This window comes from Nothobranchius furzeri, chromosome 11 (assembly GCF_043380555.1).
Source record: "Nothobranchius furzeri strain GRZ-AD chromosome 11, NfurGRZ-RIMD1, whole genome shotgun sequence".
Classification (NCBI taxonomy): domain Eukaryota; kingdom Metazoa; phylum Chordata; class Actinopteri; order Cyprinodontiformes; family Nothobranchiidae; genus Nothobranchius; species Nothobranchius furzeri.
The window spans coordinates 43252626-43277354 of record NC_091751.1 but is presented as its reverse complement, the minus strand read 5'-3'; the positions used below and the strand labels follow the sequence as shown (position 1 = coordinate 43277354).

The 24729-nt window shown below is 43.5% G+C and overlaps 1 protein-coding gene across 7 annotated transcripts in view; it reads left to right on the top strand.

Moving 5' to 3' along the window:
• The window catches only part of ptprma (protein tyrosine phosphatase receptor type Ma), a 244746-nt gene that overhangs the window by 70181 nt on the left and 149836 nt on the right, over positions 1 to 24729 (top strand). For all 7 annotated transcript variants that reach the window (XM_070541591.1, XM_070541590.1, XM_054742532.2 and 4 more), the window contains exons 3-5: positions 12667 to 12941; positions 16259 to 16337; positions 20872 to 20987. In XM_070541591.1, the coding sequence (XP_070397692.1) occupies positions 12667 to 12941; positions 16259 to 16337; positions 20872 to 20987 (470 nt within the window). The remainder of the gene's footprint in view (positions 1 to 12666; positions 12942 to 16258; positions 16338 to 20871; positions 20988 to 24729) is intronic.

Here is a 24729-nt window from a genome sequence, read left to right as displayed (position 1 = left end):
GAAGACTGACCGATGGGTGCCTCTCTGCATTCTGGAGAAAGCATCCAATGATGTTAAAATTCAGGGAAAGTGTATCAGATCAGTGGCAAAAATGTTTGGTATTTGCCACGTCACACTTTACAGATTTTGTCGGGCCAAGAACAAATTAGAAGAGCAAGGATCAAGACAGCTTCCATGAGTAGGATACTACAGTAGATAAAAGGCCCTCAGTGACGAACAGAAGAAAATGCTGACAGATTATTTGATGAGGGCTGCTGATGCTTTTTATGAACATTGTCCACTAAGGATATGTTAGGATAAAGGTAGCATTTTATATTGGCAGCAATATAAGATTGATCTAGGTAGGAATACTGAGGTTTTTTTTGTTGTGATTTTAATTTACAGGTCAGAGAACTTGCATATCAACTTGCTGTGAAATATGAGTGCAAACACCCAAAATCATGGAACGAATCTTCCAAAGCTGGAGCAGATTGGTTTTCAGCCTATTTATAGAGTTTATCGGAAAAAAAAAGTTGATTTGGGGGTGACTTGCTCTTTAAGTGAAGAATAAAATATGCTTTGACTGTCAAGCTATTGTGATAATCCTTTTTTATATTGTTACTTCTCACCCCAGGTTATGTTACAACTGACCCAGACTATGGGGTGAGTTGTAACATTTTACTCCTTGTGTTTCAGACAAAGCCACATGATTTCTGTTTGCTCTGCAGAAACAACAGCTACACCATTTAATAACTGACACATGTAGCTAGTTTGTGTCACATTTTGAATTTTCAAACTTAAAGGAGTTCCAAGCTACAGATAGAAATGCCAAAACTGTTACAACCATCCCCGGTCTTCCTAGTTTATAAAATTAATTTAATTATTTTTCCTAACTTAATGATACCTGACAAGATATGAATAATGAGAGGTGGTGTGGATATATCGTATTGCCAGAATTTCACCAATACACATCCCTAACCTATTTACCGGTAATGGGTTTTTGTGTTATTTTTTTAAACAGAGCAAGATGTGTTGCTTTTTGAGGTCAGACAGGTTCTGTTGAACAGATTTTGTAATTCTACTGGTCTGGGTGTCACTCGTGGAACTGAACTCAGCATTTGAATTCTTCTGATTAATCACAGTTAGTTCATGCAACAACTTTTTCACATAGGGCAGTTTAGTTTGAGTTGCTTTTTTCCATTACTAAGGAAAATATTCATTTAAAAATTACATTTTGTGTTACCTCAGGTGAACTTTGTCTGATATTAACATTTCATTTGCTGTTTTTTAAACAAGCTAACAAGCAACTCACAAAAACCTTATAACAGCACTGTATCTAGACCATTATGATGCATTTCCTGAATCCAGCTGCCAACAGGACTTCTTTAGGAATGTTGTCTAAAATATTTTCAGCAGAATCAAAGATGTACATTTTTAGCAAGGTGGCAATCATTTGCAATTAACAGTGAATGTATGTAGAGCCAGGAGTGCTGTGTGTGTGTGTGTGTGTGTGTGTGTGTGTGTGTGTGTGTGTGTGTGTGTGTGTGTGTGTGTGTGTGTGTGTGTGTGTGTGTGTGTGTGTGTGTGTGTGTATGTGTATGTGTATGTGTATGTGTATGTGTGTGTGTGTGTGTGTGTGTGTGTGTGTGTGTGTGTGTGTGTGTGTGTGTGTGTGTGTGTGTTGGTGGGGTGTTACTTCATCCTCCACTCATTCATTTTTCAAACCAACTTCCCTTGCTCTCCACATTCAGCCATCATTGTAATGAAAGGTGAAGGTGGCCTACACTGGTATAATAATAAATCTGCTCATCTGAATACCTTAGACGATAGCCAAGCCCTGGCCTTTAAGGAGCTGCAGAGACGAGCTTGGCGAACGCCAAGAGCTTTCTATTTTTAATTGGTCTCGAGCTCGCCATTGTTACGGTGCAAGGGATGGTGGGGGTGGTGGGGGGGAAGGAAACACCCTTGTGCATCTCTAGCACATTAGTGCAGCACTAACACTTGGTCATTATAATTTGCTCTTAGTCACAATGGTTAATTAGCTCGTCATGGTGCAGCAGGTCTCATGCAGGATATGGTCATTAGTCTGGGAAAGCATAAAAACAAACAATCTATATGTTCCTGTCATGTCTCTCACTATTAGACTGTGACGGGGGCGTTCTGTCACTCGTAGTTCTGTTTCGTTTTATGGATGTCAGGGATGAGGAAAGAAGTTTCCCTCTTTGTTGCGTTTGGGTTCACTGGCTCAAATCAAGACAATTTGTTGGGATCAAATTCGCTGACAGGAATTTGCATCCTCAGCGTTGCAGCCCAAACTTCCAGGATGCAAAATAAGATGTTTTCCATTCATATTAGTAGTTTTATGAAGTTATTTCATATTGATGGTTTCTGCATGAAGTGTTTGCTTCTTACACATTGCACCTTTTGTTTTCTTATTATTTCATATTAATACTAAAAGAGTACAAATGCGGCTTGAGGGATCTGATTTTTTTCCGTATCTAATTGTCTACAAAAAGCCGCGTAGTGTATAAATCTTATAAGCAACACTGTCATAAAGTGACTGTTGAAATTAATTTTAAACAGCCTGTTCCTCTTTGAGGAAAGCAGTTTTGCCAGCATCTTTGTCTTTGTAACACGAGCTACAGCTGAACAATTCATCAAGTGATTATTAGTGCTGGTTCGCATCACATCAAGGGCCGCTGATGCCTCAAAGGGAAAAACAACAAAAAATGCTCTGAGTAGTTGTGCAGATGGCTGAGTGTTATTAAAGAGACCTCAGAGCCCTTGTAGAGAGGTACCTGATTAAAGTTTGTTTGAATACGAGTCTCAGAGTCAACTCATCCGCTGCACTTCTTCGTGTTCGTTGCACAACTTGATGCTTCACTTCAGAAATAATTAACCTCAACATGCAGATGCAACAGAACGGAACAAAACATAAAAACCTTGGACAACATCAATGTGGTGTCCACTGTAATTAATCAAAACAAAGTGATTATGCCATGTAGAAAAGCTTGTATATGTATCATAAAATCCTCATAAACATCAATGGCATGTTGGAACATTTTCAAAGTGCATTTGATGACCTTATAGTCGGCAAAAAAACACATATATTTACATAAACTTCATGAAATAGAGGCATATTACTGCATTCAAACAAAATGTTTAGTGTAAGCTGAAAGACATTTAGAAAAAAATACTTCAAACAAACTTGTTTTTTAAAATTTTTCCCCCTAGTTGAATTGAATCTGTTCTTATAATGGCCGGTCAAGTCTAAATCTCTTCTAAGATCCGGAGCTCCACAAGGATGCATACTCTCACCGCAACTCATCTTCCTCTTCATCAAAGACTCGTTTTATTAAAATCAGCTGTCAAACTTCTGAAATATGCAAATGACACAAAATATTGACAAGTTAGCTTGTTAATAGGAAATAAAATTGTGCTTTAACCAGTAGCAGCTCAGGACATTGGACCAGTACAAAATGACTTTTCTGTGGCGATTGAAGATGCGTGACTGACCGCTTGAGCTCTCAGTATATTCCTACACTGACTGAACATTCATAACAGTCTGGTTTGGAGTAACAAAAAGTCAAGACAGAATAAAAATCTGATGTACATCTCTGATTCATGCCAGAGTTTTGCACTGAGATAATCTAATATCCATCCATCCATCCATTTTCATCTGCTTATCCGGAGTCGGGTCGCGGGGGCAGTAGCCTAAGGCGAGAGGCCCAGACTTCCCTCTCCCCAGCCACTTGGGTTAGCTCCTCCCAGGGAATCCAAAGGCGTTCCCTGGCCAGGTGAGAGACATAGTCCCTCCACCATGTCCTGGGTCTACCTTTAGGTCTCCTCCCGGTTGGACGTGCCCGCAAAACCACCAGGGAGACGTCCAGGAGGCATCCTGACCAGATGCCCGAGCCACCTCAACTGGCTCCTCTTGATGTGGAGGAGCAGCGGGTCTACTCCGAGCCCCTCCAGAATGACCGAGCCTCTCACCCTATCTCCAAGGGAGAGCCCAGCCACTGTGCAGAGAAAAACTAATTTCGGACGCCTGTATCTGCAATCTCGTTCTTTCGGTCACTACCCAAAGCTCATGACCATAGGTGAGGGTAGGAACGTAGATCAACCGGTAAATCGAGAGCTTCGCCTTCTGACTCAGCTCTATCTTCACCACGAAAGACCAGTACAACGCCCGCATCACTGCAGATGCAGCACCAATCCGCCTATCGATCTCACGCTCCAGTTTTCCCTCACTCGTGAACAAGACCCCGAGATACTTAAACTCCTCCATTTCTGAAAGCGTTCTCCACGGACTGAAAACCAAAGGGGACAGGGCCTTTCAGACTGTTGCACCCAGACTTTGGAACAGTCTACCTTCAAATATCCATCTCTCTAACACTGTAGAGATCTTTAAAAATCATCTAAAAACTCACCTTTTCATCCAGGCGTTCCCTCCCTAAATGTTTCAAAAAGATGGCTTTGTTTGGGTTCACACCTTCACTTTGTTTATACTCATGATTTTATTTTCTACGTTTATCACTGCTGTTGTTTTTTCTGATGTTTGTATTGGTTAGAAGTATTTGCCCTGATCTTTATCATGTTGTACAGCGCTTTGTGATTTATATCTGTGAAAGGTGCTCTATAAATAAACTTTTACTTACTTACTAACTTACTTACTTACTTACTTGGGGCAGGACCTCATCCCTGACCCGGAGAAGGCATTCTACTCTTTTCCGAATCAAGACCATGGTCTCAGATTTAGAGGAGCTGATTCTCATCACAGCTGCTTCACACTTGGCTGCGAACCACTCCAGCCAAAGCTGAAGATCATGTTCTGATGAAGCCAACAGGACCACATCATCTGCAAAAAGCAGAGATCCGATCCTCAGGCCACCAAAACGGATCCCCTCCACACCTTGACTGTGCCTAGAAATCCTGTCTATAAAGGTTATGAACAGAATCGGTGACAAAGGGCAGCCTTGGCGGAGTCCAACTCTCACTGGGAATGAGTCCGACTTACTGCCGGGAATGTGGGCCAAGATCTGGCACCGGTCATACAGGGAACTAACAGCCTGTACCAGAGGGCCTGGTACCCCATACTCCCAGAGTACCCCCCACAGGGCCCCCGCAGGACGCGGAGAAACACCTTCTCCAAATCCACAAAACACATGTAGACTGATTAGGCAAATTCCCACGCACCCTCCAGGATCTTCCTAAGGGTATAGAGCTAGTCCAGTGTTCCACGGCCAGGACGAAAACCAAATTGCTCCTCCTGAATCCGAGGTTCAACAATCCGATGGACTCTCCTCTCCAGATCCCCTGAATAGACCTTACCAGGAAGGCTCAGGAGTGTGATCCCCCTTTAGTTGGAACACACCCTGCGGTCCCCCTTTTTTAATGTCCACACGATATTGCAGAGCTGCGTCAGTCAACACAGCCCCACAACATCCAGAGCCTTAAGGAACTCCAGGCGGATCTCATCCACACTTGGAGCCTTGCCACAGAGGAGCTGTTTAACCACCTCAGTGACCTCAGCACCAGAGATTTGAGAGGCCAACCCAAAGTCCCCAGACTCTGCTTCCTCACTGGAAGACGAGTCGGTGGGATTGAGGAGGTCTTCGAAGTATTCTGCCCACCGATCCACAACGTCCTGAGTAGAGGTCAGCAGCACACTGTCCCCATTATAGATAGTGTTGGTAGCGCACTGCTTTTCCCCCCTGAGGCACCGGATGGTGGACCAGAATCTCCTCGAAGCAGTATGGAAGTCTTAGCGAACTCCTCCCATGCCCGGGTTTTTGCCTTGGCGACCACCCTAGCCACTTTCTGCTTGGACTGCTGGTACCCATCAGCTGCCTCTGGAGTCCCACTGACCAAATAGACCTGATGGGACTCTTTTTTTCAGCTTGACAGCATCCCTAACCGCTGGTGCCCACCAGCGAGTTTGGGGGTTGCCACCACGACAGGCACGACGATCTTGTGACCACAGCTCCGGTCGGCCGCCTCAACAATGGAGGCACGGAACAGGGTCCTTTCAGACTCAATGTCCCCCGCCTCCGCCGGAACTTTTTGGAAGTTCTGTCGGAGGTGGGAATTGAAGCTCCTTCTGAACAGGAGACTCTGCCAGACATTCTCAGCAGACTCTCGCGATACGTTTGGGCCTGCCTGGTCTGACCGGCATCCTCCCCACAATCTGAGCCAACTCACCACCAGGTAGCGGTCAGTTGACAGTTTCTCCCCTCTCTTCACCTGAGTGTCCAAGACATGCGGTCACAGGTCAGATGAAACAACAACAAAGTCGATCATTGAGCTGTGGCCTAAGGTATCCTGGTGCCAAGAGCACATATGGACACCTTTATGTCTGAACATGGTGTTCATTATGGACAAACCATGACTGGCACAGAAGTCCAATAGCAAAACACCACTTGAATTCAGATCGGGGGGCCGTTCCTCCCAACCACACCTCTCCAGGTCTCACTGCCGTTGCCCACATGAGCATTAAAGTCCCCCAGCAGAACGAGGGAGTCACCGGAAGGAGCGCTTTCCAGCACCCCCTCCAAGGTCTCCAAAAAGGGTGGGTAGTCTGAACTGTAGTTTGGTGCATAAGCACAGACCACAGTCAGAACCTGTCCCCCCACACGTAGGCAGGGGGAGGCTACCTTCTCATTCACTGGGGTAAACCCCAACGTACAGGCACCAAGATGGGGGGCAACTAGTATGCCCAACCCTGCTTGGCGCCTCTCAGTGGGAGCAATTCCAGAGTGGTAGAAAGTCCAACCCCTCTCAAGAAAACTGGTTCCAGAGCCAGAGCCATGCACTGAGGTGAGTCCGACTATATCTAGTCGGAACCTCTCAACCTCACACACCAACTCAGGCTCCTTCCCCACCAGAGAGGTGACATTCCATGTGCCAAGAGCCAGCTTCTGTAGCTGAGGATCGGACCACCAAGGTCCCCGCCCTCGACTACCAGCCGTCACACACGGCACCCGACCCCTTTGGCCCCTCCCACGAGTGGTGAGCGCATGGGAAGGGGGACCCACGTTTCCTCTTCGGGCTGTGCCCAGCCGGGCTCCATGGGTAAAAGCCAGGCCACCAGGCACTCGCCAACGTGCCCCATCTCCAGACCCGGCTCAGAGGGGGGCCCCGGTGACCCACGTCCGGGTGAGGCAACACGGTTTCCATTTATATAATTCATCAGAAGAGATCTTCGGGCTGCTCTTTGTCTGATCCCTCACCTAGGACCTGTTTGTCATGGGTGACCCTGCCAGAGGCAGAAAGCCCTAGACAACTTAGCTAACTTAGCTCCTAGGATCATTGAGACACAAACCCCTCCACCACGGTAAGGTGGCAGCCCAGGGAGAGGATAATCTAATATTGAGAAATAAAAAGTTCTGGTCATTTTGGTTAAAACAGTAACGTTTCCTTTTACAATCCCCTAATTACTAAGTATGTACATGGTAATTACATTGTGTATTATTGTTTCTGAGTTCTTAAATAGTTATTACCATGTAACTCAGGTTCAAATCTAGTTTTTTCCTCTAATTAATCATTTCCAGTAAATACTGCTTTACACAATAATTACACTTTATTACAGTTATACACTTTAATTACACAATAATGCACTTTAACTTACTATATGATTACCATGTAAGTACTTAGTAATTAGGGGACTATAAAAGGAAGCATTACGGTTAAAACCATCCCTTTATGCGCACATCCTCCTGCAGTGTTGCAATTTCATCTGTCACCAGTAGGAGTATGTGTTGTAAATAACTCTCAGTAACAACCACACAAACATATCTGTATAATGTGTTTATATGTAACCATTTTTGTGTTTTATAGTGTCAGTTGTCTGTGGCAGCCATCTTGGATCTGGTGGACTGCAAAATGGTTTCAGTTGTACCTGAATGCCCATTGGTTGTTTTCTTAGAGTTTGTTAAAAATCCATCACATGGTTTGTGAGATGTTCTGCTTACACAGAAAAAAACGATGCACACCCACCTCCGGGCAATTATCAAAACAACTGACTAAATTATTGTTGTGCATCAACTCTCTGTCTAATTCTCGGTTCACACTGTACCTTTTGCAGCCATCGTAGACAAGTCCTTTGTTGTGAACAGAGTTGTGAAGAATATCAGTGAAATTGAATGTGATTTGCATTTCTGTGGCCATCAAGTGTTACCAGCCCGCCGGCAGCCTAGTGAGCACACTCATGACCAAATCCTGTCTCTGAAAAGTCTTCAACCAGGGTCAAAATTCAAATGTACAAAAAACTTTCAACAAGAATACAGTGTGAGAGTAGCGGTATCAACATTGCCAACAATGGCAGTTGCACGCAAATACGTGTGGATGCACTCCTTTTTGGAGTTTTGTTTGAAGTAATAAAAAGAAGTGTTAACGCCAGCTCTTTTTCCTTTTCGTCGTTATTGTCTTGAAGTGAAATGAACTGAATTGAAAGCCATTATGTTTATGAAATTAAAGGGGTTGCAGCTCCATTAAATTACATAACACAAAATGTGCATCAAAAGTCTCCATAAGGTGCATAAAAGTATTAGAAACAAAACACCAAAAGTCTTGGGATCTGTTAGTGTATATTTTTCAACGACGTGTGCTTGTGATGGCATTTCCTTCAAGATGGAGATATGCAGTTGACTCACTGAAGTCTTGGGTCGTGTAGCAGGCCACGTCTCAAGCCTGCTCAGTGGGATATGAAGTAGCTGCCCATGCTTGACTTTTACATTTTGAGAGGCAAGAAGTCAAAAGCCCTTCCATCCTGGACAGACGGTCTTAAATAAAGTCCAGAAGTGTGCAAAGAAGCTGCAATTATCTTTAAATTATCTTTTTGTTGCTTTTTGTCCAATTTAACTTTTTTTAGACCGATCTAAGCTTTTTCATATCAACTCAGGATCTACCAAACATCTGATATGTCTTATTGGTGTCTCACAGTGCTGATGATTTCTGTAACAGCGGAACCTTTCCCTCCATTCCCTGAGATCCTCTTGGTGACCCAAAAGCTGCACGGATCATTTAAAAAGACAAGTGTCTGGAACTGACAAACAAAGCCGATCAGGTCGACTCTGTGTCATCTCAACTCGCTGCTCCTCCTCCTCCTCCTCCTCCTCTGCTCCCTCTCCTCTTGTTTCATTGTGTAAACATGACAGAATCCCCACTCATTATCTGAAGCTCCAGACAGATGGAATTGGTGAGCGTTACTAGAGCAGCACAACAAGACAAGTGGGCAAGCTCGAGTCACTGATGGAACAAATAGGGTTGTTTGAGAGGCTGTTTGGTTGACACTCTGCATTCAAGGCTGCTGCTGGTTCAGTTGACTTTATTCGTTTGGTTTAAGGCAAAAATCTGAGCACAGGAGCACATATTTAACAACACAACAGAGATTTAGCTCTGCCTTGCGTGCAGCAGCGCAAGCGTCTTGCTTACAGGTTGTTTGTCTCACCTCTCTGTGCCCTTCTTTCTTTAGCACACAACTAAAATAATATATCTGAACGTATGAGTCTCCTGTGGCTGTGTCTCAAATGCTGGTGCCATCTCATTACCAGGCTGAGCTAAATAAGATGATGACAAATAGAATGTGTTCTGCATCCTCTTGAAGGTTTGCCAGTATAATAATTCTCACTTGTGTTTTATTGGAGAGCGAGGGTAGAGAATTAGATTAACCTTTAATATTGAACCTAAATGATGAAATCTAAATGGGGCTTTCTTGGCAAATAGATTTTAGCTTATTGATTTTATCTTTTTTTCCCCTCCCCCTGTCATTTAAGGGAAAACGCTCTTTTCAAAAATCCACTATTTTCAATGATTAGCCTTTCAAATGTACTGTACGTCTTTGTGTTTGATAAATGATAACGATGAGAGAGCTTTAATCAGAGCAGATAATAAGATCTTCTCATCAAAGGTCACAAGCTGAAATTATGATTTGTAATAAGGAAGCTCTCAGAAGAAGCGTTTATTACCCTCTCAATGCTTTTGCAAGATTGTTCTCTTTGTTTACAGTTTCTCCCAAATATCTGAATGGTTGTCTTATGACTTTTGTAACGATAGCCAATAAAACACAAGTCATAAGAAGAGCACGTGTATCCATCACAGCTGACTCATTTAATGACAGCTTTGTGATGTGATAGAGCAGGAAAAGCACACACAATGGGTGCTGCAAAAATACAGGCATCCTTGTTAATCCTCATGATTTTCTTGTGTAAATCGTTGGTTGTTAAGATAAAAACATTTCAGTTAAATATATCATGTAGGAGACACAAACAGTGATATTTGAGAAGTTAAACAAAGTTTATAGGATTTACAGAAAGTGTGCAATAATTGTTTAAAGTGAGGGTCAAGGCCTGGGTGGAGACTCATTTCATCCACACTTCCTGTTAGGAAAACGCTTCTGAAAGAGGCATCTTCTGGTGGACTGTAAGAGCGGCACTGAGGCAGTGGGAGACCGCACCCCCCTCAACCCCCCTGCATGTGCTGAAAACAAGCTGTTAACGATCGCGTGCGTACTCGCGCGTGCACACAAGCATGCACTCACACAAGACTTACCGCTCAGGAGAAAAGCAAATACAGATTCTCCAGCATTCTGGAGGATTTCCTGTTAAACGCAATCATTAGATGAAAAGGGGAGGAGGGTAATTTTTTCAAGGAGGCGAGCGGCTCAGAGAGCCGGCGTGTCATATCGGCAGGTGAGTGGCTGAGCCAGGTGGAGGTGCGACTGCCTCACCTGGAGACCAGTGTGGTGCAGCCACGTAGTACTTTGCTGAGAACGTCACATTTTTCAGCTTAGCCATCAACCACAGCTGATTCCAAATAAATGTGGAGCAGTTTGAACCTGAAGATGGAGATATAATTGTGGTTTTGGGCTGAAATATTAAATTTAAAGTAAACTTGCACTAAACTGCCACACTAATGATTACACATGTGTACAGCACCATTAGACACTCATCTATACAGGTTATCAGCAAAAAAAAAATGTTAATTTAGGCATTACTTGCTCTTTAAACAAAATTAGGCAGGTGCATCAATGAAAAAAGAAAATAACTCAATATTTAGTAGCTCCTCCTTAGAATAACAGCCTCTAAATGCTTCCCATTGATTGCAATGTTGGTCTGGATTCTGGTTGACGGTATTTTGGACCATTCTTCTTGACAAAACATCTCTAGTTCATTCAGCTCTGATGGCTTCTGAGCATGGACAGCTCTCTAACTCACACCATAGATTTTCAGTAATATTCTGGTCTGGGGCCTGAGATGGCCATTCCAGAACCGTCTACTTGTCCATCCTCTGCATGGATGCCTTAGTAGATTCTGAGTAGTGTTTAGAGTTCTTGTCTTGCTGAAAGATCCAGCCCTGGCGCAGCTTCAGCTGTGTCACTAATTCCTGGACATTGGTCTCCAGAATCTGCTGATGATGAGTGGAATCCATGCGTCCCTCAACTTTAAAAAGATTCCCAGTCCCTGCACTGGTCACACAGCCCACATCATGATGGAACCACCACCATGTTTTACTGTAGCTAGCAGGTGTTTTTCTTGGAATGCTGTGTTCTTTTTCCTCCATGCATAACACCTCTTTTTATGCCCAAATAACTACATTTGAGTTTCATCAGTCCACAGCACCTTATTCCAAAATGTAGCTGGCTTGTCCAAGTGTGCTTTAGCATACCTCAACTGCTCTGTTTGTGCTGCGTGCGGAGAAAGGGCTTCCTCTGCATCACTCTCACATACAGCACCTCCTTGTGTAAAGTGCGCCTAATAGTAGAACAATGCACAGTAACTCCATCTGCAGCAAGATCTAGGAGGACATTGAGGAGTTGAAGCAAAAGCACCTCTGATGACTGGTTCCAGTCATAGACTGTATATATATATGAGATGGATCAACTCTCTGTGCCATTACCCATAGGTTTTTGAAGAGCTTACAAACACCATCTTGGCCGTGTCACGTGTCTCATCACTCCTGAAAAATACAAAAATGGAGCTGAGAGCGGGGCTGGTTTGGCATTGCATGTCTAAAGCTGCAGGATATAAATGAATAATCTAATCTGAGGTGGTAGGACAGAATAATGTAACCATTTTTTTTTTACAATTAAATTGTAATATCACATATCTTCATAACACTGATGCTATGTTTTAATAAAAAAAAAGTGCTTGCTCATTATGCTTTTTTCTTCATTGTAATGAATTCACTTCCACAACCATGGACGGCGTAGCAGTTGCAAACTACAACCTTCAGCATTCTAAAATTCTGAAATAAACTGTCCAAAACTCGCCGTTTATTAGTTCTGTACCAAAACTGCTGTTTTTAGGGTTCTAATGTGTCCGAATCTTTAGAATCATTATGCATGTTCATTTTACAGGAATTCATGTGAGATTTTTCACCCCAAAATCTCAAATTCTGCACCTCAGAATGAGAAAATGAGAGGTTATTCCAACAACTCTGAAAATCACTTTACAACCATAATTACTTCCACATGTCAGCCTTAGCATGTGCTATCAAATTGACTTGCAATGCAGTGTGGTAGACAAGATCAATAATCCTGGACACTGGTTTACACTAGCACCAACTAGTGGCTTGAAGTAGAACTTAAATTTGCAGAATTGCAAACACCAACGTATTCTTGCAAAACCCCATGGACTGTTACTAAAATATCTGGAAATACACTGAATGTCCCTTTTCCCTTGTTTTTAGGGTCAGCGTTTGTGATGGTGAACACATCAGGGCGCTTCGCGGGGCAGAAGGCTTTACTACTGACACCCCAGCTGAAGGAGAACGACACCCATTGTGTTTTGTTCCAATTCTACATTGGAGGCAGAGACAACAGCCACCCAGGTCACCTGAACGTCTACATCAAAGAGAACAACAGCCCCATGGGGATGCCTGTTTGGAACGTGTCAGGTCCAGCCTCTCGGTCCTGGGGCCAGGTGGAGCTGGCCATCAGCACATACTGGCCCAACTTCTACCAGGTGAGGAGAGATGAACCCAATCAGGCTGTCTTTTATCAGACGTCTCTAAGGAAGCAGGCTGCTCGTTATAAACAGCCATAATAGTTTATCTGAAGTCATTAAAGCCTTTTCACTGGGTGGCACAAGACAAAATTATTATTAGAAAGCTCTAGACAATGGCACAAAAGCCCATTCAAAACACCTAGGATTATTGATTTCTTAGGCTGCCATGGTATCCATGGCGATCAGCTCCCCCTCCCTAGAATCTGAGCCACTTCTCTTTTTCCAGTCCTGAAAACTCATTTTCACTTACCAATGCACATGGCTGCTGGCTGGGGCAAGGTGATTTCACACATGCCTGGCTATTACTCTTCGTTGGGTTTGTTCCGCGAGTCCACCAAATGTTAATTGATGCAGGGAGACCCTTCAACCTCCCAATGGGTGCAGGTCCCTCAGTGCATTATTTCATTAAGGCCTGGCAGAGCTGGCCCATGTTGGAGCTGAAGCGAGTCCGTCTGCATGCTCATCATAGTCGCTCTGATAACTCCGTTAACAAGCGATGCCGCTGAGATTCTCACAGCTGAGTACAGCATGGGAGCTTTAATAAGAACCACGCGGACAAAAGAGGAAGGTAAATGTAACAGTGAATGCTTATTGTTTATTTGGACCTTTTATTGTGAGTACCTGGTAAAAGGTTTTGAGAAATATATAACAGAAGAAATGGAGATCAGTTCTGTTTGGATCGATAAACTAATGGTTAGATGAAAAATGTTGAAGGTAAATATCCTATATTTGTATAGGGGCTTCTTAGGGTTCTACAACCCCCAAGGCACTTCACGACACAATCAGTCGTCCATCTATTCACACACGCATTCACACGTTGGTGGGGATGAGCTACGATGTAGCCACAGCTGCCCTGGGGCACACTGACAGAGGCGAGGCCTGCCGAACAGTGGCGCCACCGGTCCCTCCAACCACCACCAGCAGGCAAAGCAGGTTAAGTGTCTTGCCCAAGGACACAACAGTTGATGTTCAAGCAATCAAAAATTTGTAAACCTTTGATGCACCGGGTGTTCAAATTTTTGGAGATGTTAGCCAAAATTGGTTTTAACCCAACATTTAAATAAGAACAAGTGCTTTGATTTTTGCAGAGGATGATCTGTATATAAAGTAATGACTTTTCCACAAGTGGTGTATGTTTAAGTAAATCTGCATGTATTGTGAGCTGTTCATACCCAAGATCACACACGTTGTGTGTGTGTGTGTGTGTGTGTGTGTGTGTGTGTGTGTGTGTGTGTGTGTGTGTGTGTGTGTGTGTGTGTGTTGTTTGGGAGAATTTGTGGCATCTGCTACTTTTAAAGCCCCAAGTGGAAGATCTGCTTCCATTTGTAATTTTTCCATACCCAAATAGACATCATGGGTAAATGTGAGCATGCTAATGATCTTAGCAACAATCTGTCAAGGAAGGACACCAGTGCTTAGAGTTGTTGCTAATTAACAACATGGTGCTAATTATAGGTATCTTTAATTGCATAGCAACCTAGGAAATCGTCAAAAGGAAGCCACCTGACACATAGAAATTATTTTTTAATTACCAGTAGGGCTTTTAGGCATCACTCCAGCCTTTGTACCTTTGATAATTACTCATCTTCCAGGGTATCCATCCAACGTTTAATTGAAATGGTCATACATGTCCAAAATGGATGCAAAAGCGCTCAGAAATCCTGAAATGTGTTGTGCATTTATTATTCAAATTATGCATCATAACTTATGCTAATGTGTCTGAAATTCATTGTAGCGGCATTGGTGACGGAGCAAATCAATCCGGCTGTAACGCTGTGCTTAACTTGCTCCCAAAGGGAAAGTCGGTGCAGCGATGTAGATGCTAAACGCCGGGTTTACTGTCCGTCTCCCTGACAAATGAGAACCGTGAACTTTCGTCTGACATCAACAGCTTTCCCCCCACGTGAATATTTTCACAGTGCGGGTCAGGCCCAATTATATGCTGCACTATCATTGATGTTGGAATCAATTATATCACAGCTATTAGGCAGGCTGACTGATGCCTGTTGCACAAACAAAGGATTTCAATTAGAGTGTTGGGGCCAGTTCATTTGTCTAGTGGCACTATATGGAGTGGCTGGCCTTTTAATTTCCTTTAAATTAGCCCTTAATGAGGCCATAATTGGCACCCGAGCTTTTGTCTGTCATATTTCATGGGACAAAAAAAGAAATTTATAATTAGGCCGTCTCATCTGAAGGCATCCTGCCTCCCAGATGACAATGGGAAGTATCTCTGCTTCCACATTCCTGGGCCGCAGAAGGAATCACCAGAACACATGTTGGACAGTAATACATACAAGTTGCATTTGGATATAGGTTTATATTTCAGGAATGACAGAATGTAAAACATGTGTTGCTGCAGTGTGTGGTGTAATTGGTCTGTGCACCACACCCTGGGTTTGGGTAGGGATTGGCACTCTGTTTCCATTTTTACCACACTGCAGACTGATGAGCACATTCTGGGAGGACACACCCTCTCTCAGAGCTCATGGCCACTTGTTTTGCAACTGAACTTGGCCCCTAAAATAGGGTCAAAGTTCACTGTGCTGGAGGGCAACAGACGTGCCGGCCAAGTAAAAGGAGACACATAGCCAGTGTTAAAGGCTGCTGGAGAGGTGAATGTTTAATGTGTTCCGTCATGTTAAAGGAAAATGGTTTCAAACCGTTGCCTTTGTAAGGTTTGGAGAAATTCATATTTGAAAGCTGAGAAGTTTTCATAAAAATCTTTTTAGAAGATTTGCTGAATGAAACTCCTTTTTAGCATTAATTTTAGGGGATTTTTTTCATCAAATATTTCCTATTTTGGGAATTTGAGGAAAATTAAACAAACATATATTTAATATGCCCTAAAATATCTGCTGGTACTATAGCCTAGATACTTACTGGAGTAGTATCCCTTTGCTACAGTATTAGAGAATCTATTTTGAAGTATCTGCAACTGACATCAAACGATTGAACAAAGATAAACAGGAACTAATTTGACCTTTTGTCTTTCCAACACACATTCCATATTTTGTCACACGCAATGTGCTAATCATCTCAGGGCTCAAACCTAATTTAACACATGCATGTCATAACACCTGTCAGCTGTGACATATTGTGGAAATAACGTCGGTGGCCTGCAGCTGTGTCACCAGCTGCAGCCCTGCAGAAGAACAGGGTGCGTTGAGCTGGACTTTTCTGTGTTTATGCCCAGCCCCACCCACTCTCAGGTGCCTTTTTAAGACACGTGCCCATTCATCACTGGTGTTATGAGTCTCCTTTCTCCTCCTCAGATTGTGTTTGAAGCTATAACCTCAGGGCAGCGCGGCTTGCTGGCCATCAAAGACGTTGTGGTCCAGGGCCACCAATGCAGTAAGTCTATTTTCTCTGCACTATAAAAAAATCATCAAAGCATCATTGTTCTTTCTGTGACGCCCTTCCCAATACCTGTATCACTGTTCTGTTCAAGGCTTCTGAGTCAAACAAAAAAGGCCTTCAAAGAGGCTGCTAGTCAGTCCTCCCTGATGTTTCATGAGTGTATAGTTGACTTGCTAAAGCGAGTAGAGCCTTTGAGAAAAAGTTGAACACAAAGCTCAGTCCCGCCTAGGTGGCATTTTAATTTTGAGTAATTTTTCTCTTTCATATAGAAATAAGGTCTTTACAACTATGGTTCTATAGAAAGTTTAAGCGCATTTCCGCTAACAGAACTTCAGGGTAATTTCATTGGAACTTTGCAGCATGCGTGTGTCTCCACTTCATTGGGCCGACCATTTGTTGGACCATTTTCAGGAATCATTGGAGTACTTGAGCTGGGGTAGGAACCCGGAACGACCCACTAGAGTTGCTGAGAGGAACTTTTATTTAACTCACGCTGATCGGTTGAAACTCAGCAGGAAATGACATCAGCAGATGTCGCCCAAAACAACCGGTATCTGTAAAGTTGGAAGAGCTGCTGGTGAAGCAGAATAGAAGGAAAAGAAAAAAAAACGGGCGTCGGCGTCGTCTTCCTCCGCTTAACCAGGTCAGCATCCCAACTAGGGAGCTCCAGACCGTCCTCTCCCCGGCCACCTCCACCAGCTCCTCCAGCAGGACCCCAAGGCGTTCCTGGACCAGATTGGAGATGTAACCTCTCCAAAATGTCCTGGGTCGACCCGGGGGCCTCCTGCCGGCAGGACATGCCCGAAACCCCTCCCCAGGGAGGCGTCCAGGAGGCATCCTGACCATATGCCCAAACCACCTCAACTGACTCCTTTCGATCCGGAGGAGCAGCGGTTCTACTGCGAGTCCCTCCCGAATGTCCGAGCTCCTCACCCTATCTCTAAGGCTGAGCCTGGCCACCCTATGGAGGAAACTCATTTCGGCCGCTTGAATCCGCGATCTCGTTCTTTCGTTCATTACCCAAAGCTCATGACCATAGGTGAGGATTGGGACGTAGATTGACCGGTAAATCGAGAGCCTGGCTTTCTGGCTCAGCTCCCTCTTCACCACGACAGATCAGCTAAACGTCCGCAGCACTGCAGATGCCGAATCAATCCGCCTGTCGATCTCCCGATCCCTCCTACCCTCACTCGTGAACAAGACCCAGAGATACTTAAACTCCTCCACTTGAGGTAGGACCTCTCTCCCGACCTGGAGTTGGCAAGCCACCCTTTTCCAGTCGAGAACCATGGTCTCAGATTTGGAGGTGCTGATCCTCATCCCAGCTGCTTCACACTCGGCCACAAACCTACCCAGTAAGAGCTGAAGGTCATAGCTGGTTGAAGCTAGGAGGACCACATCATCCGCAAAAAGCTGAGACGAGATTATCCTGCCACCAAACTCGACACACTCCATACCACGGCTGCGCCTAGAAATTCTGTCCATAAAGGTAATGAACAGAACCGGTGACAAAGGGCAGCCCTGGCGGAGTCCAACCCTCACCGGGAACAGGTCCGACTTACTACTGGCTATGCGGACCAAACTCCTTGAAACGTCACCTTATCTTGGTGGAGGAGTTTGAATGCCCTAATGATCCTAGGAGCTATGTTGTCTGGGGCACTTTGTGCCCCTGGTAGGGTCTCCCATGACAAATTTGTCTTGGGTGAAGGGTGAGACAAAGAATGGTTCAGAGGATCTTTCATGGATGTACAATCGAAGAGTCTGAGTACCCGGCCCGGAGGGTTACTGTGGTCCCACCCTGGAGCCAGGCCTGGGGTTGGGGCCCGTGAGCGAGCGCCTGATGGCCGGGCTTTTGCCCATGGGGCCCGGCCAGGCCCAGCCTGAACCGGATACATGGGCTCATCCAACTGTGGACCCACCACCTGCAGGAGGAACATGAAGGGTCCGGTGCAGTGTGGATCGGGTGGCAGACCGAGGCAGGAGCCTTGGCGGTCCGATCCCCAGACAAGGAAACTTGTTTTTGGGACATGGAACATCACCTCACTGGCTGGGGTAGGATCAGGAGCTTGTGGCAGAGGTTGAGCGGTACCGGCTAGATATAGTCGGACACATAGCATTGGCTCTGGAACCCAAGTCCTTGAGAGGGGTTGGACACTCTCCTTTGCTGGAGTTGCTCCGGGTGAGAGGCGGAGGGCTGGGGTTGGCTTTTTGTTAGACCCAAGACTCTCTGTCTGTGTGTTGGGGTTTACCCCGGGGGACGAGAGTGTAGCTTCCCTGCGCCTTCGGGTCGGTTCAGAGTACCCACCCTTTTTGGAGTCCCTGGGATGAGTGCTAGATAGTGCTCCATCATGGGACTCCATTGTCCTGCTGGGGGACTTCAATGCTCATGTGGGCAATGACAGCATGACCTGGAGGGGTATGATTTGGAGGAATGGCCCGCCTGATCTGATCTCGAGTGGTGTTTCGTTTTTGGACTTCTGTGCAAGCCGCAGTTTGGCCAAAACAAACACCATATTCGAACATAAGGATGCCCATCTGTACACTTGGTACCAGGGCAGCCTAGGTCACAGGTCGATGACAGACTTTGTAGTCGTATCATCTGACCTGCGGCCGTATGTTTTGGACATCCAAGTGAAGAGAGGAGCAGAGCTGTCAACTGATCACCACCTGGTGGTGAGTTGGATCAGATGGCAGGAGAAGATGCCGCATAGACCTGGCAGACCCAAACACATAGTGAGGGTCTGCTGGGAACGCCTGGCAGAAGAATCTGTCAAGACGGTCTTCAACTCCCACCTCTGGCAGAGCTTTGACCACGTTCCGAGAGCAGTGGGGACATTGACTCCGAGTGGGCCTTGTTCCACTCTGCGATTGTTGAGGCGGCTGTTGCTAGCTGTGGTCGCAAGGTGGCCGGTGCCAGTCATGGTGGCAACCCCCGTACCCGCTGGTGGACAACAAAGAGCACCATAAAAAACATTTCTTCTGGTCACTGAATGCCTCCAACTCGATTAAATTATGGTGCACTTTGCCAGAATCAAACTTTTAATGTGATTATTATCCATGGATGGCTTTTGGCGCTGATCAGTGACATCACTCTCTGCCGAAACAGTCCCAATATGCAAGACAGCACAAGACAGCTTTATTTATATTGCACATTTCCTACACAAAGGCAACTCAATGTGCTTTACAGCAATGCAGACAACCATTTGATGACTATTAAGACGTCTTAGCACAATCATCAAATGGTGGATTTTCTATGGAGAAGGAACGGCTGAGAGCACAGTCTTTCTACCCTCCCAGAAAATCCCCAGAACTCCTTTGGTGGAAACAGCTATTGTTCTTAACCTTTTAAAGGAAACCCCTTAAAAAGATCTGAGCAATCCATTTAAAAACACTCATTAAAGAATCTCATCAACATTTCTTCTTTAGAGTTCAGAGAGCCTTGTTAGTCTGTGTGGCAACGCTCAAGCTAAGTCAAGTTAAATCAATAGATCCACGCTTTACTCCACCCGTCATAACCCTAGTATCAGCTCCCAATTGTAAGGCACTAGTGACCTGCTAACCACTTGAAAGCGGCTGAATTCCTACAAATGTTGGGTCAATGAGATGGATTTATACGGCAAAACGTGAAGCATATAAATGTGATTGAACAAATCAATGAGACCCTGCAACGTGGTCCGTGTTTAAATGTGCAATCGTGAGCAGATCAATGATCTTCCTCCGTGGCAATTGGGCTTCTCTGAGCGATAAGCAGAGCGATGAGAGCAACTTGTCTTTGAGGCACAGCCAATTCATTTTCTATTTATACGACCGTGTGGAGTATCCAACTCAAAGGTGTGATTATGCCACTGGGCGGTCCTCGTCTCCTCCCATCATTAAGGAAGACGTTGAAACATTGATTTGTCTTCAGGAACCAGACAGATTGATAGGACAGAGTTGTAAGGAAGCTCAACGAGAAGGTTATAAAATATTAAGTAGAAGTGAACGTGTCGCTGATGAAAGTGATAGAATTAGCTTTTGCCAAGTCTTTAGAGATTTGGTTATGTGTCAAATCAAGGTCGCTCCACTGAATTGCCCTATTTTTGTATTCAGAAAAGAAGTACTAATCAAAAATGCTCTAAATAAGTTAATTTCTGTGAACTATCTTAGTCTGTGAACATACTCGTAATAAGCACAAATTGAAAAGAATAATGCTTATTTAAAAATATTTAAATTGTAGAAATTGATGCAAATGAGAGACAGCAGGAGCCAGAGCTTTAACAGATTTAAGATCAGCTTCCAGTTCCAGACATCTGAAGAAGTGATGGTAACCTTCAAGATTAATTTTGATGTATTTTCATAATCTAAACGTTGATTCCCAAAGCAAGTAACGAAATTCTCAGGAACATTTTTAACTAAATGAATAAAAACAATCATGGTGCAGATATTAAAAACTATTCCTGGCAAATAGGTTTCATTAAAAAGTATTTATTTATTTACTTATTTATTTATTTATAAACTCTGCTTCTTTTGAATTTTTTTATTTTTTTAGTGAATACTCCACATTTTCTGACCATAAAAGGAGTGGAGGTCAACGCTGGACAGACTGCGTCTTTTCACTGCACCGTCAATGGACGCAAAAGGGACAACTTTCGTTTGTGGCTTCAGGTGAGAGACACTTTTATTTAGTTTTTCTCATTTTGTAACTTTTTATAATTGTTGTAGCAATGTGTAGTTACTTGGTGAAGATATAGGTTCTTATGAACTTTGTAGAGACATGCTCCCAGTTGTATTTATACCTGGTACATTTACTTTAGGTGTCATCGGGAATATTAAGGTGCTTTCTCAGAAGTTCCAAGTTGGAAAAATAGCCCGGAACACCCTCTGAAATCAAAGTTCTGACTGGGAAAGTTGGAGATTCTTCATAGGCTTCAGTGAAACATTATAACTACAGTGATACACTTAGAATTTCATCTTTTTGTTGATTTGCATCTTAGCAATTCCTTACCACACTTAGTACATTGCATTTTCTATCAGTGAACATGTTGCCACAGCATTTGGAGGCTTATAAAACTTACTTATAGATTACCTGATTATTAAAAACAAGCAAATTCAATTAGTTTTCTAATTTGCATTTGGAGCATAATTAGATCAAATCTGACAGGAACTAAGTTCCACCAACCAAAAGTGACAGAATTCAGCAACAGTTAATCTGACTGGAAAACACCATTTTATCAAATCCATATTGGATGTAATGAATTGCCTTTATTTTGTTGTTAAAATGGCCAGAGTTTGTAACATTTATTCATCTGTAAAGAGTCAAACCTCAAAGGCCAATCAGATTTCAGCAGCTATAACATAACCAACACCCCTCTTGATCCACCTACTCGCTTCACTAAACTCTAAGTACAACAGTTTAATTTCTTATGTATTCGTGTCTTTTTTTATTTTAAGAATAAGTTATGATTAAGACAAAAACAAAAATGTAGTACTAAAAAGTAAATGAGGACAGCATTAAATATTAATACATAATTTAGTTGGAAATCAATAGTTACATTTGATTGTATATACAAATGATTTCTGCTTCATCAGTTTTTTCTAGTTTTATGCAAAACCCATATATTTGACTGAAATGTAAGAGTCAGGTTGCCTTTTCTTTAAATGTACAATTCAACTAAACATTAAAATATCTAAACCGATAGTAAAATATTCAGCCTATTAAAGCTCAGAGGCGAATCTGTAAAACAAGCTTGCTCTTAAACATAAACACATTAACATAACTCTCACCCCTCCTATTGGCTATCATCACTTGGCCACATTGGCCTGATATCAGAACTAGGGCTGGGCGATATGGCAAAAATAGAATATCACGATTTTTCCAATATTTTATCACGATTTCGATTTTATCACGATTTTTATCCATGAATAGCATAACTTCAATTGCGTATTAAAGAAGAGAAACATTGAATAAATAAACATTTATTCATATTAGAGATAATCAGCACAGTGCTAACACACTTATATTTTAAACTTACACCAGAGATGATTAAAGCCCTTAGAGAAACAATTACAAAAATCAGTTTTTCTCGTTTTTCAAGTAACTTAACATAAATTAAAATCGTAAACATATTTAAAGTGCAAACATGTCAATTGCAAACGTATTGTGCAAACATTAACTTGTTCAAAATACTATGTAGCTCCCAGTTGCTCATGTAGTGGATAGTTAAGCTCAAATACGGCTCTGATGTGCGGCTGGACCAGAGATCGCTTGTGGTAGCAAAAAACTGCGCATTCTGAATATTTTCTGCAACAAGTCTCTAAATAAAGTAAAATTTTCCAGTGCAGATTGGAGACAACCCATAGAAGCACTGATTTGATCTCATTTCAGAGAAAAATAGAACAGGTTAGATGCACCTAATAAATAAAATTACTAACAAACTCAGGAATCTTTCTTTGCTTCCCTGTTCTAGTGCTGAGAATATCACTAATGTGGATCAAAGGAGGTACACAGGTGAATGCACCTCTTATTATTTGGAGACTACATTTACTGCAGCTGGCAGAGGCAGAGATTGTTTCTATTGATACACGGGATTTACAGAATCATTTTAAATGTTAATGGGGGAAGACTGCAGGAGGGAGCGGTAAAATGCAGAGGTCCCCAGCAAAACCAAGAAACTACGAGTCTGATGAAACCCGCTGGTTTTCCATCAGGCAGTCACGGGGCAGCTCCAGCGACCCAGTGACCGAGCTCAGTCCGGTACCGACACCGGCTCGGCAGAGGGTGAACGAGCCGAGGCGGCGTCGTGCTCTGCTTGAGAAGCGGTGTTATTTTCCTGCTTCAGAAGAAGCGTCCAACGTGGTTTTACGCTTTCTCCGAAACATGTCACGTCGCTAAGTTGTTAGCGCCGCGCGCTAAGGAAACCCTGCGTTCCTCTTCGGAACGAAAACCTCGTTGTCGCTCAGCCGCGGCGAAGCCATGTTTGTTCACACACAAATGAAAACGAGCGGGGCACTAATATATTACTATGACTCACTCTGATTGGTTAAGGGTCACACAAAGGCGTGTCATTCGCCTGAGGTAAGTTCCCTTTTCATTCAGAGGCAGAAATTCAACAGCAGAGCTGTGAATCGTGATAAAACGGTCTCTCAAAAATGACAGACCGTCAGATGTGTAGATCGCAAAACGGTCTAAAATCGTCATATCGCCCAGCCCTAAACATTGCCAGAGGAATTAAGATAGCGCTAAACACCAGTCACTGTTTTCGTCTAAACGTCTTTTGTTATCTTCAACTGGTGTTTTTCTTTTTGGGACTCTGGTTTGTCCTAAATTTAAAGTGATAGCAGCCAGCTGTTTCTTCTCTGATAATATTGAGTGAAGAACCTCTCACACCAGTGGTGTTCTGTTGCTAAATGCACAAGTGCAAGATGGGTGGAGGACCCAGGTAAATGCGGATGTGCTGTGATTTGGTGAGACAGCCAACCGTATGATCTAATTGTTGGTTTCGGACAGAGCTGTGTTATGGGCTGAGACTTTTAGACACATAAAACAGAACCACGTCATTGTTATTTTTTTTATTTAGTTGTTTATTGTTTTTATCTCAGCAATATATTTATAGCTATACTATGTTAGAACATTGTTTAGAGGTGCAAAACAATGTTTTGAGCTAACTGGTTTTGCAGATTTTACATTGTAAATTTAAATGTGCTTAACTAGCCTAGAAATCTATGCCAACAGTTGCCAAAGTAAAGTGATTTTGATCCATATATTAACATATATTCACATATATTCACACATATAGGATGGCTTGCCTAATACAGCATACACATTGTGAGTCATTTCCGTTTAAAACACTGGTTCCTTTATTTTGCCCTTGTGCTTGAGGTTTTACCTGCTCACCAGAGCTTTCCAGGCCCCCGCCGCTGGGAGGAAGGGGATTACAGTTGTTTCAGATCACAGCAGCATGATCTTAACCCACATTGACGCTGGCTCCATGTGGATACTGCGTACTATATCCGACACCACTGAGCTGCACAGCAGTCTTGATTTGACCTTGTTCTGAGCAGCAGAGGTAGTGCATCTGGCAAACACAACCCTGCTGGCTTGGCTGCTAAGCACACTGTCACACATGTGATCAGCGCGAGCATGATGCTGGGTAAAGGTCTTCTGCCAGGTACTCCATCATTTTAACAAACACATCCTCATTAGCACAGGAGCTGGAAAACAAACATTAAGTGAAGTCCCCCGATGACAGTAATGAAGAAATATTTCTAATGAACAAATGTCCCCCATCTGCCTGCTGTGAGGGGTGACAGCTGGGGAGAGCCCACGGTGTGTGTGTGTGTGTGTGTGTGTGTGTGTGTGTGTGTGTGTGTGTGTGTGTGTGTGTGTGTGTGTGTGTGTGTGTGTGTG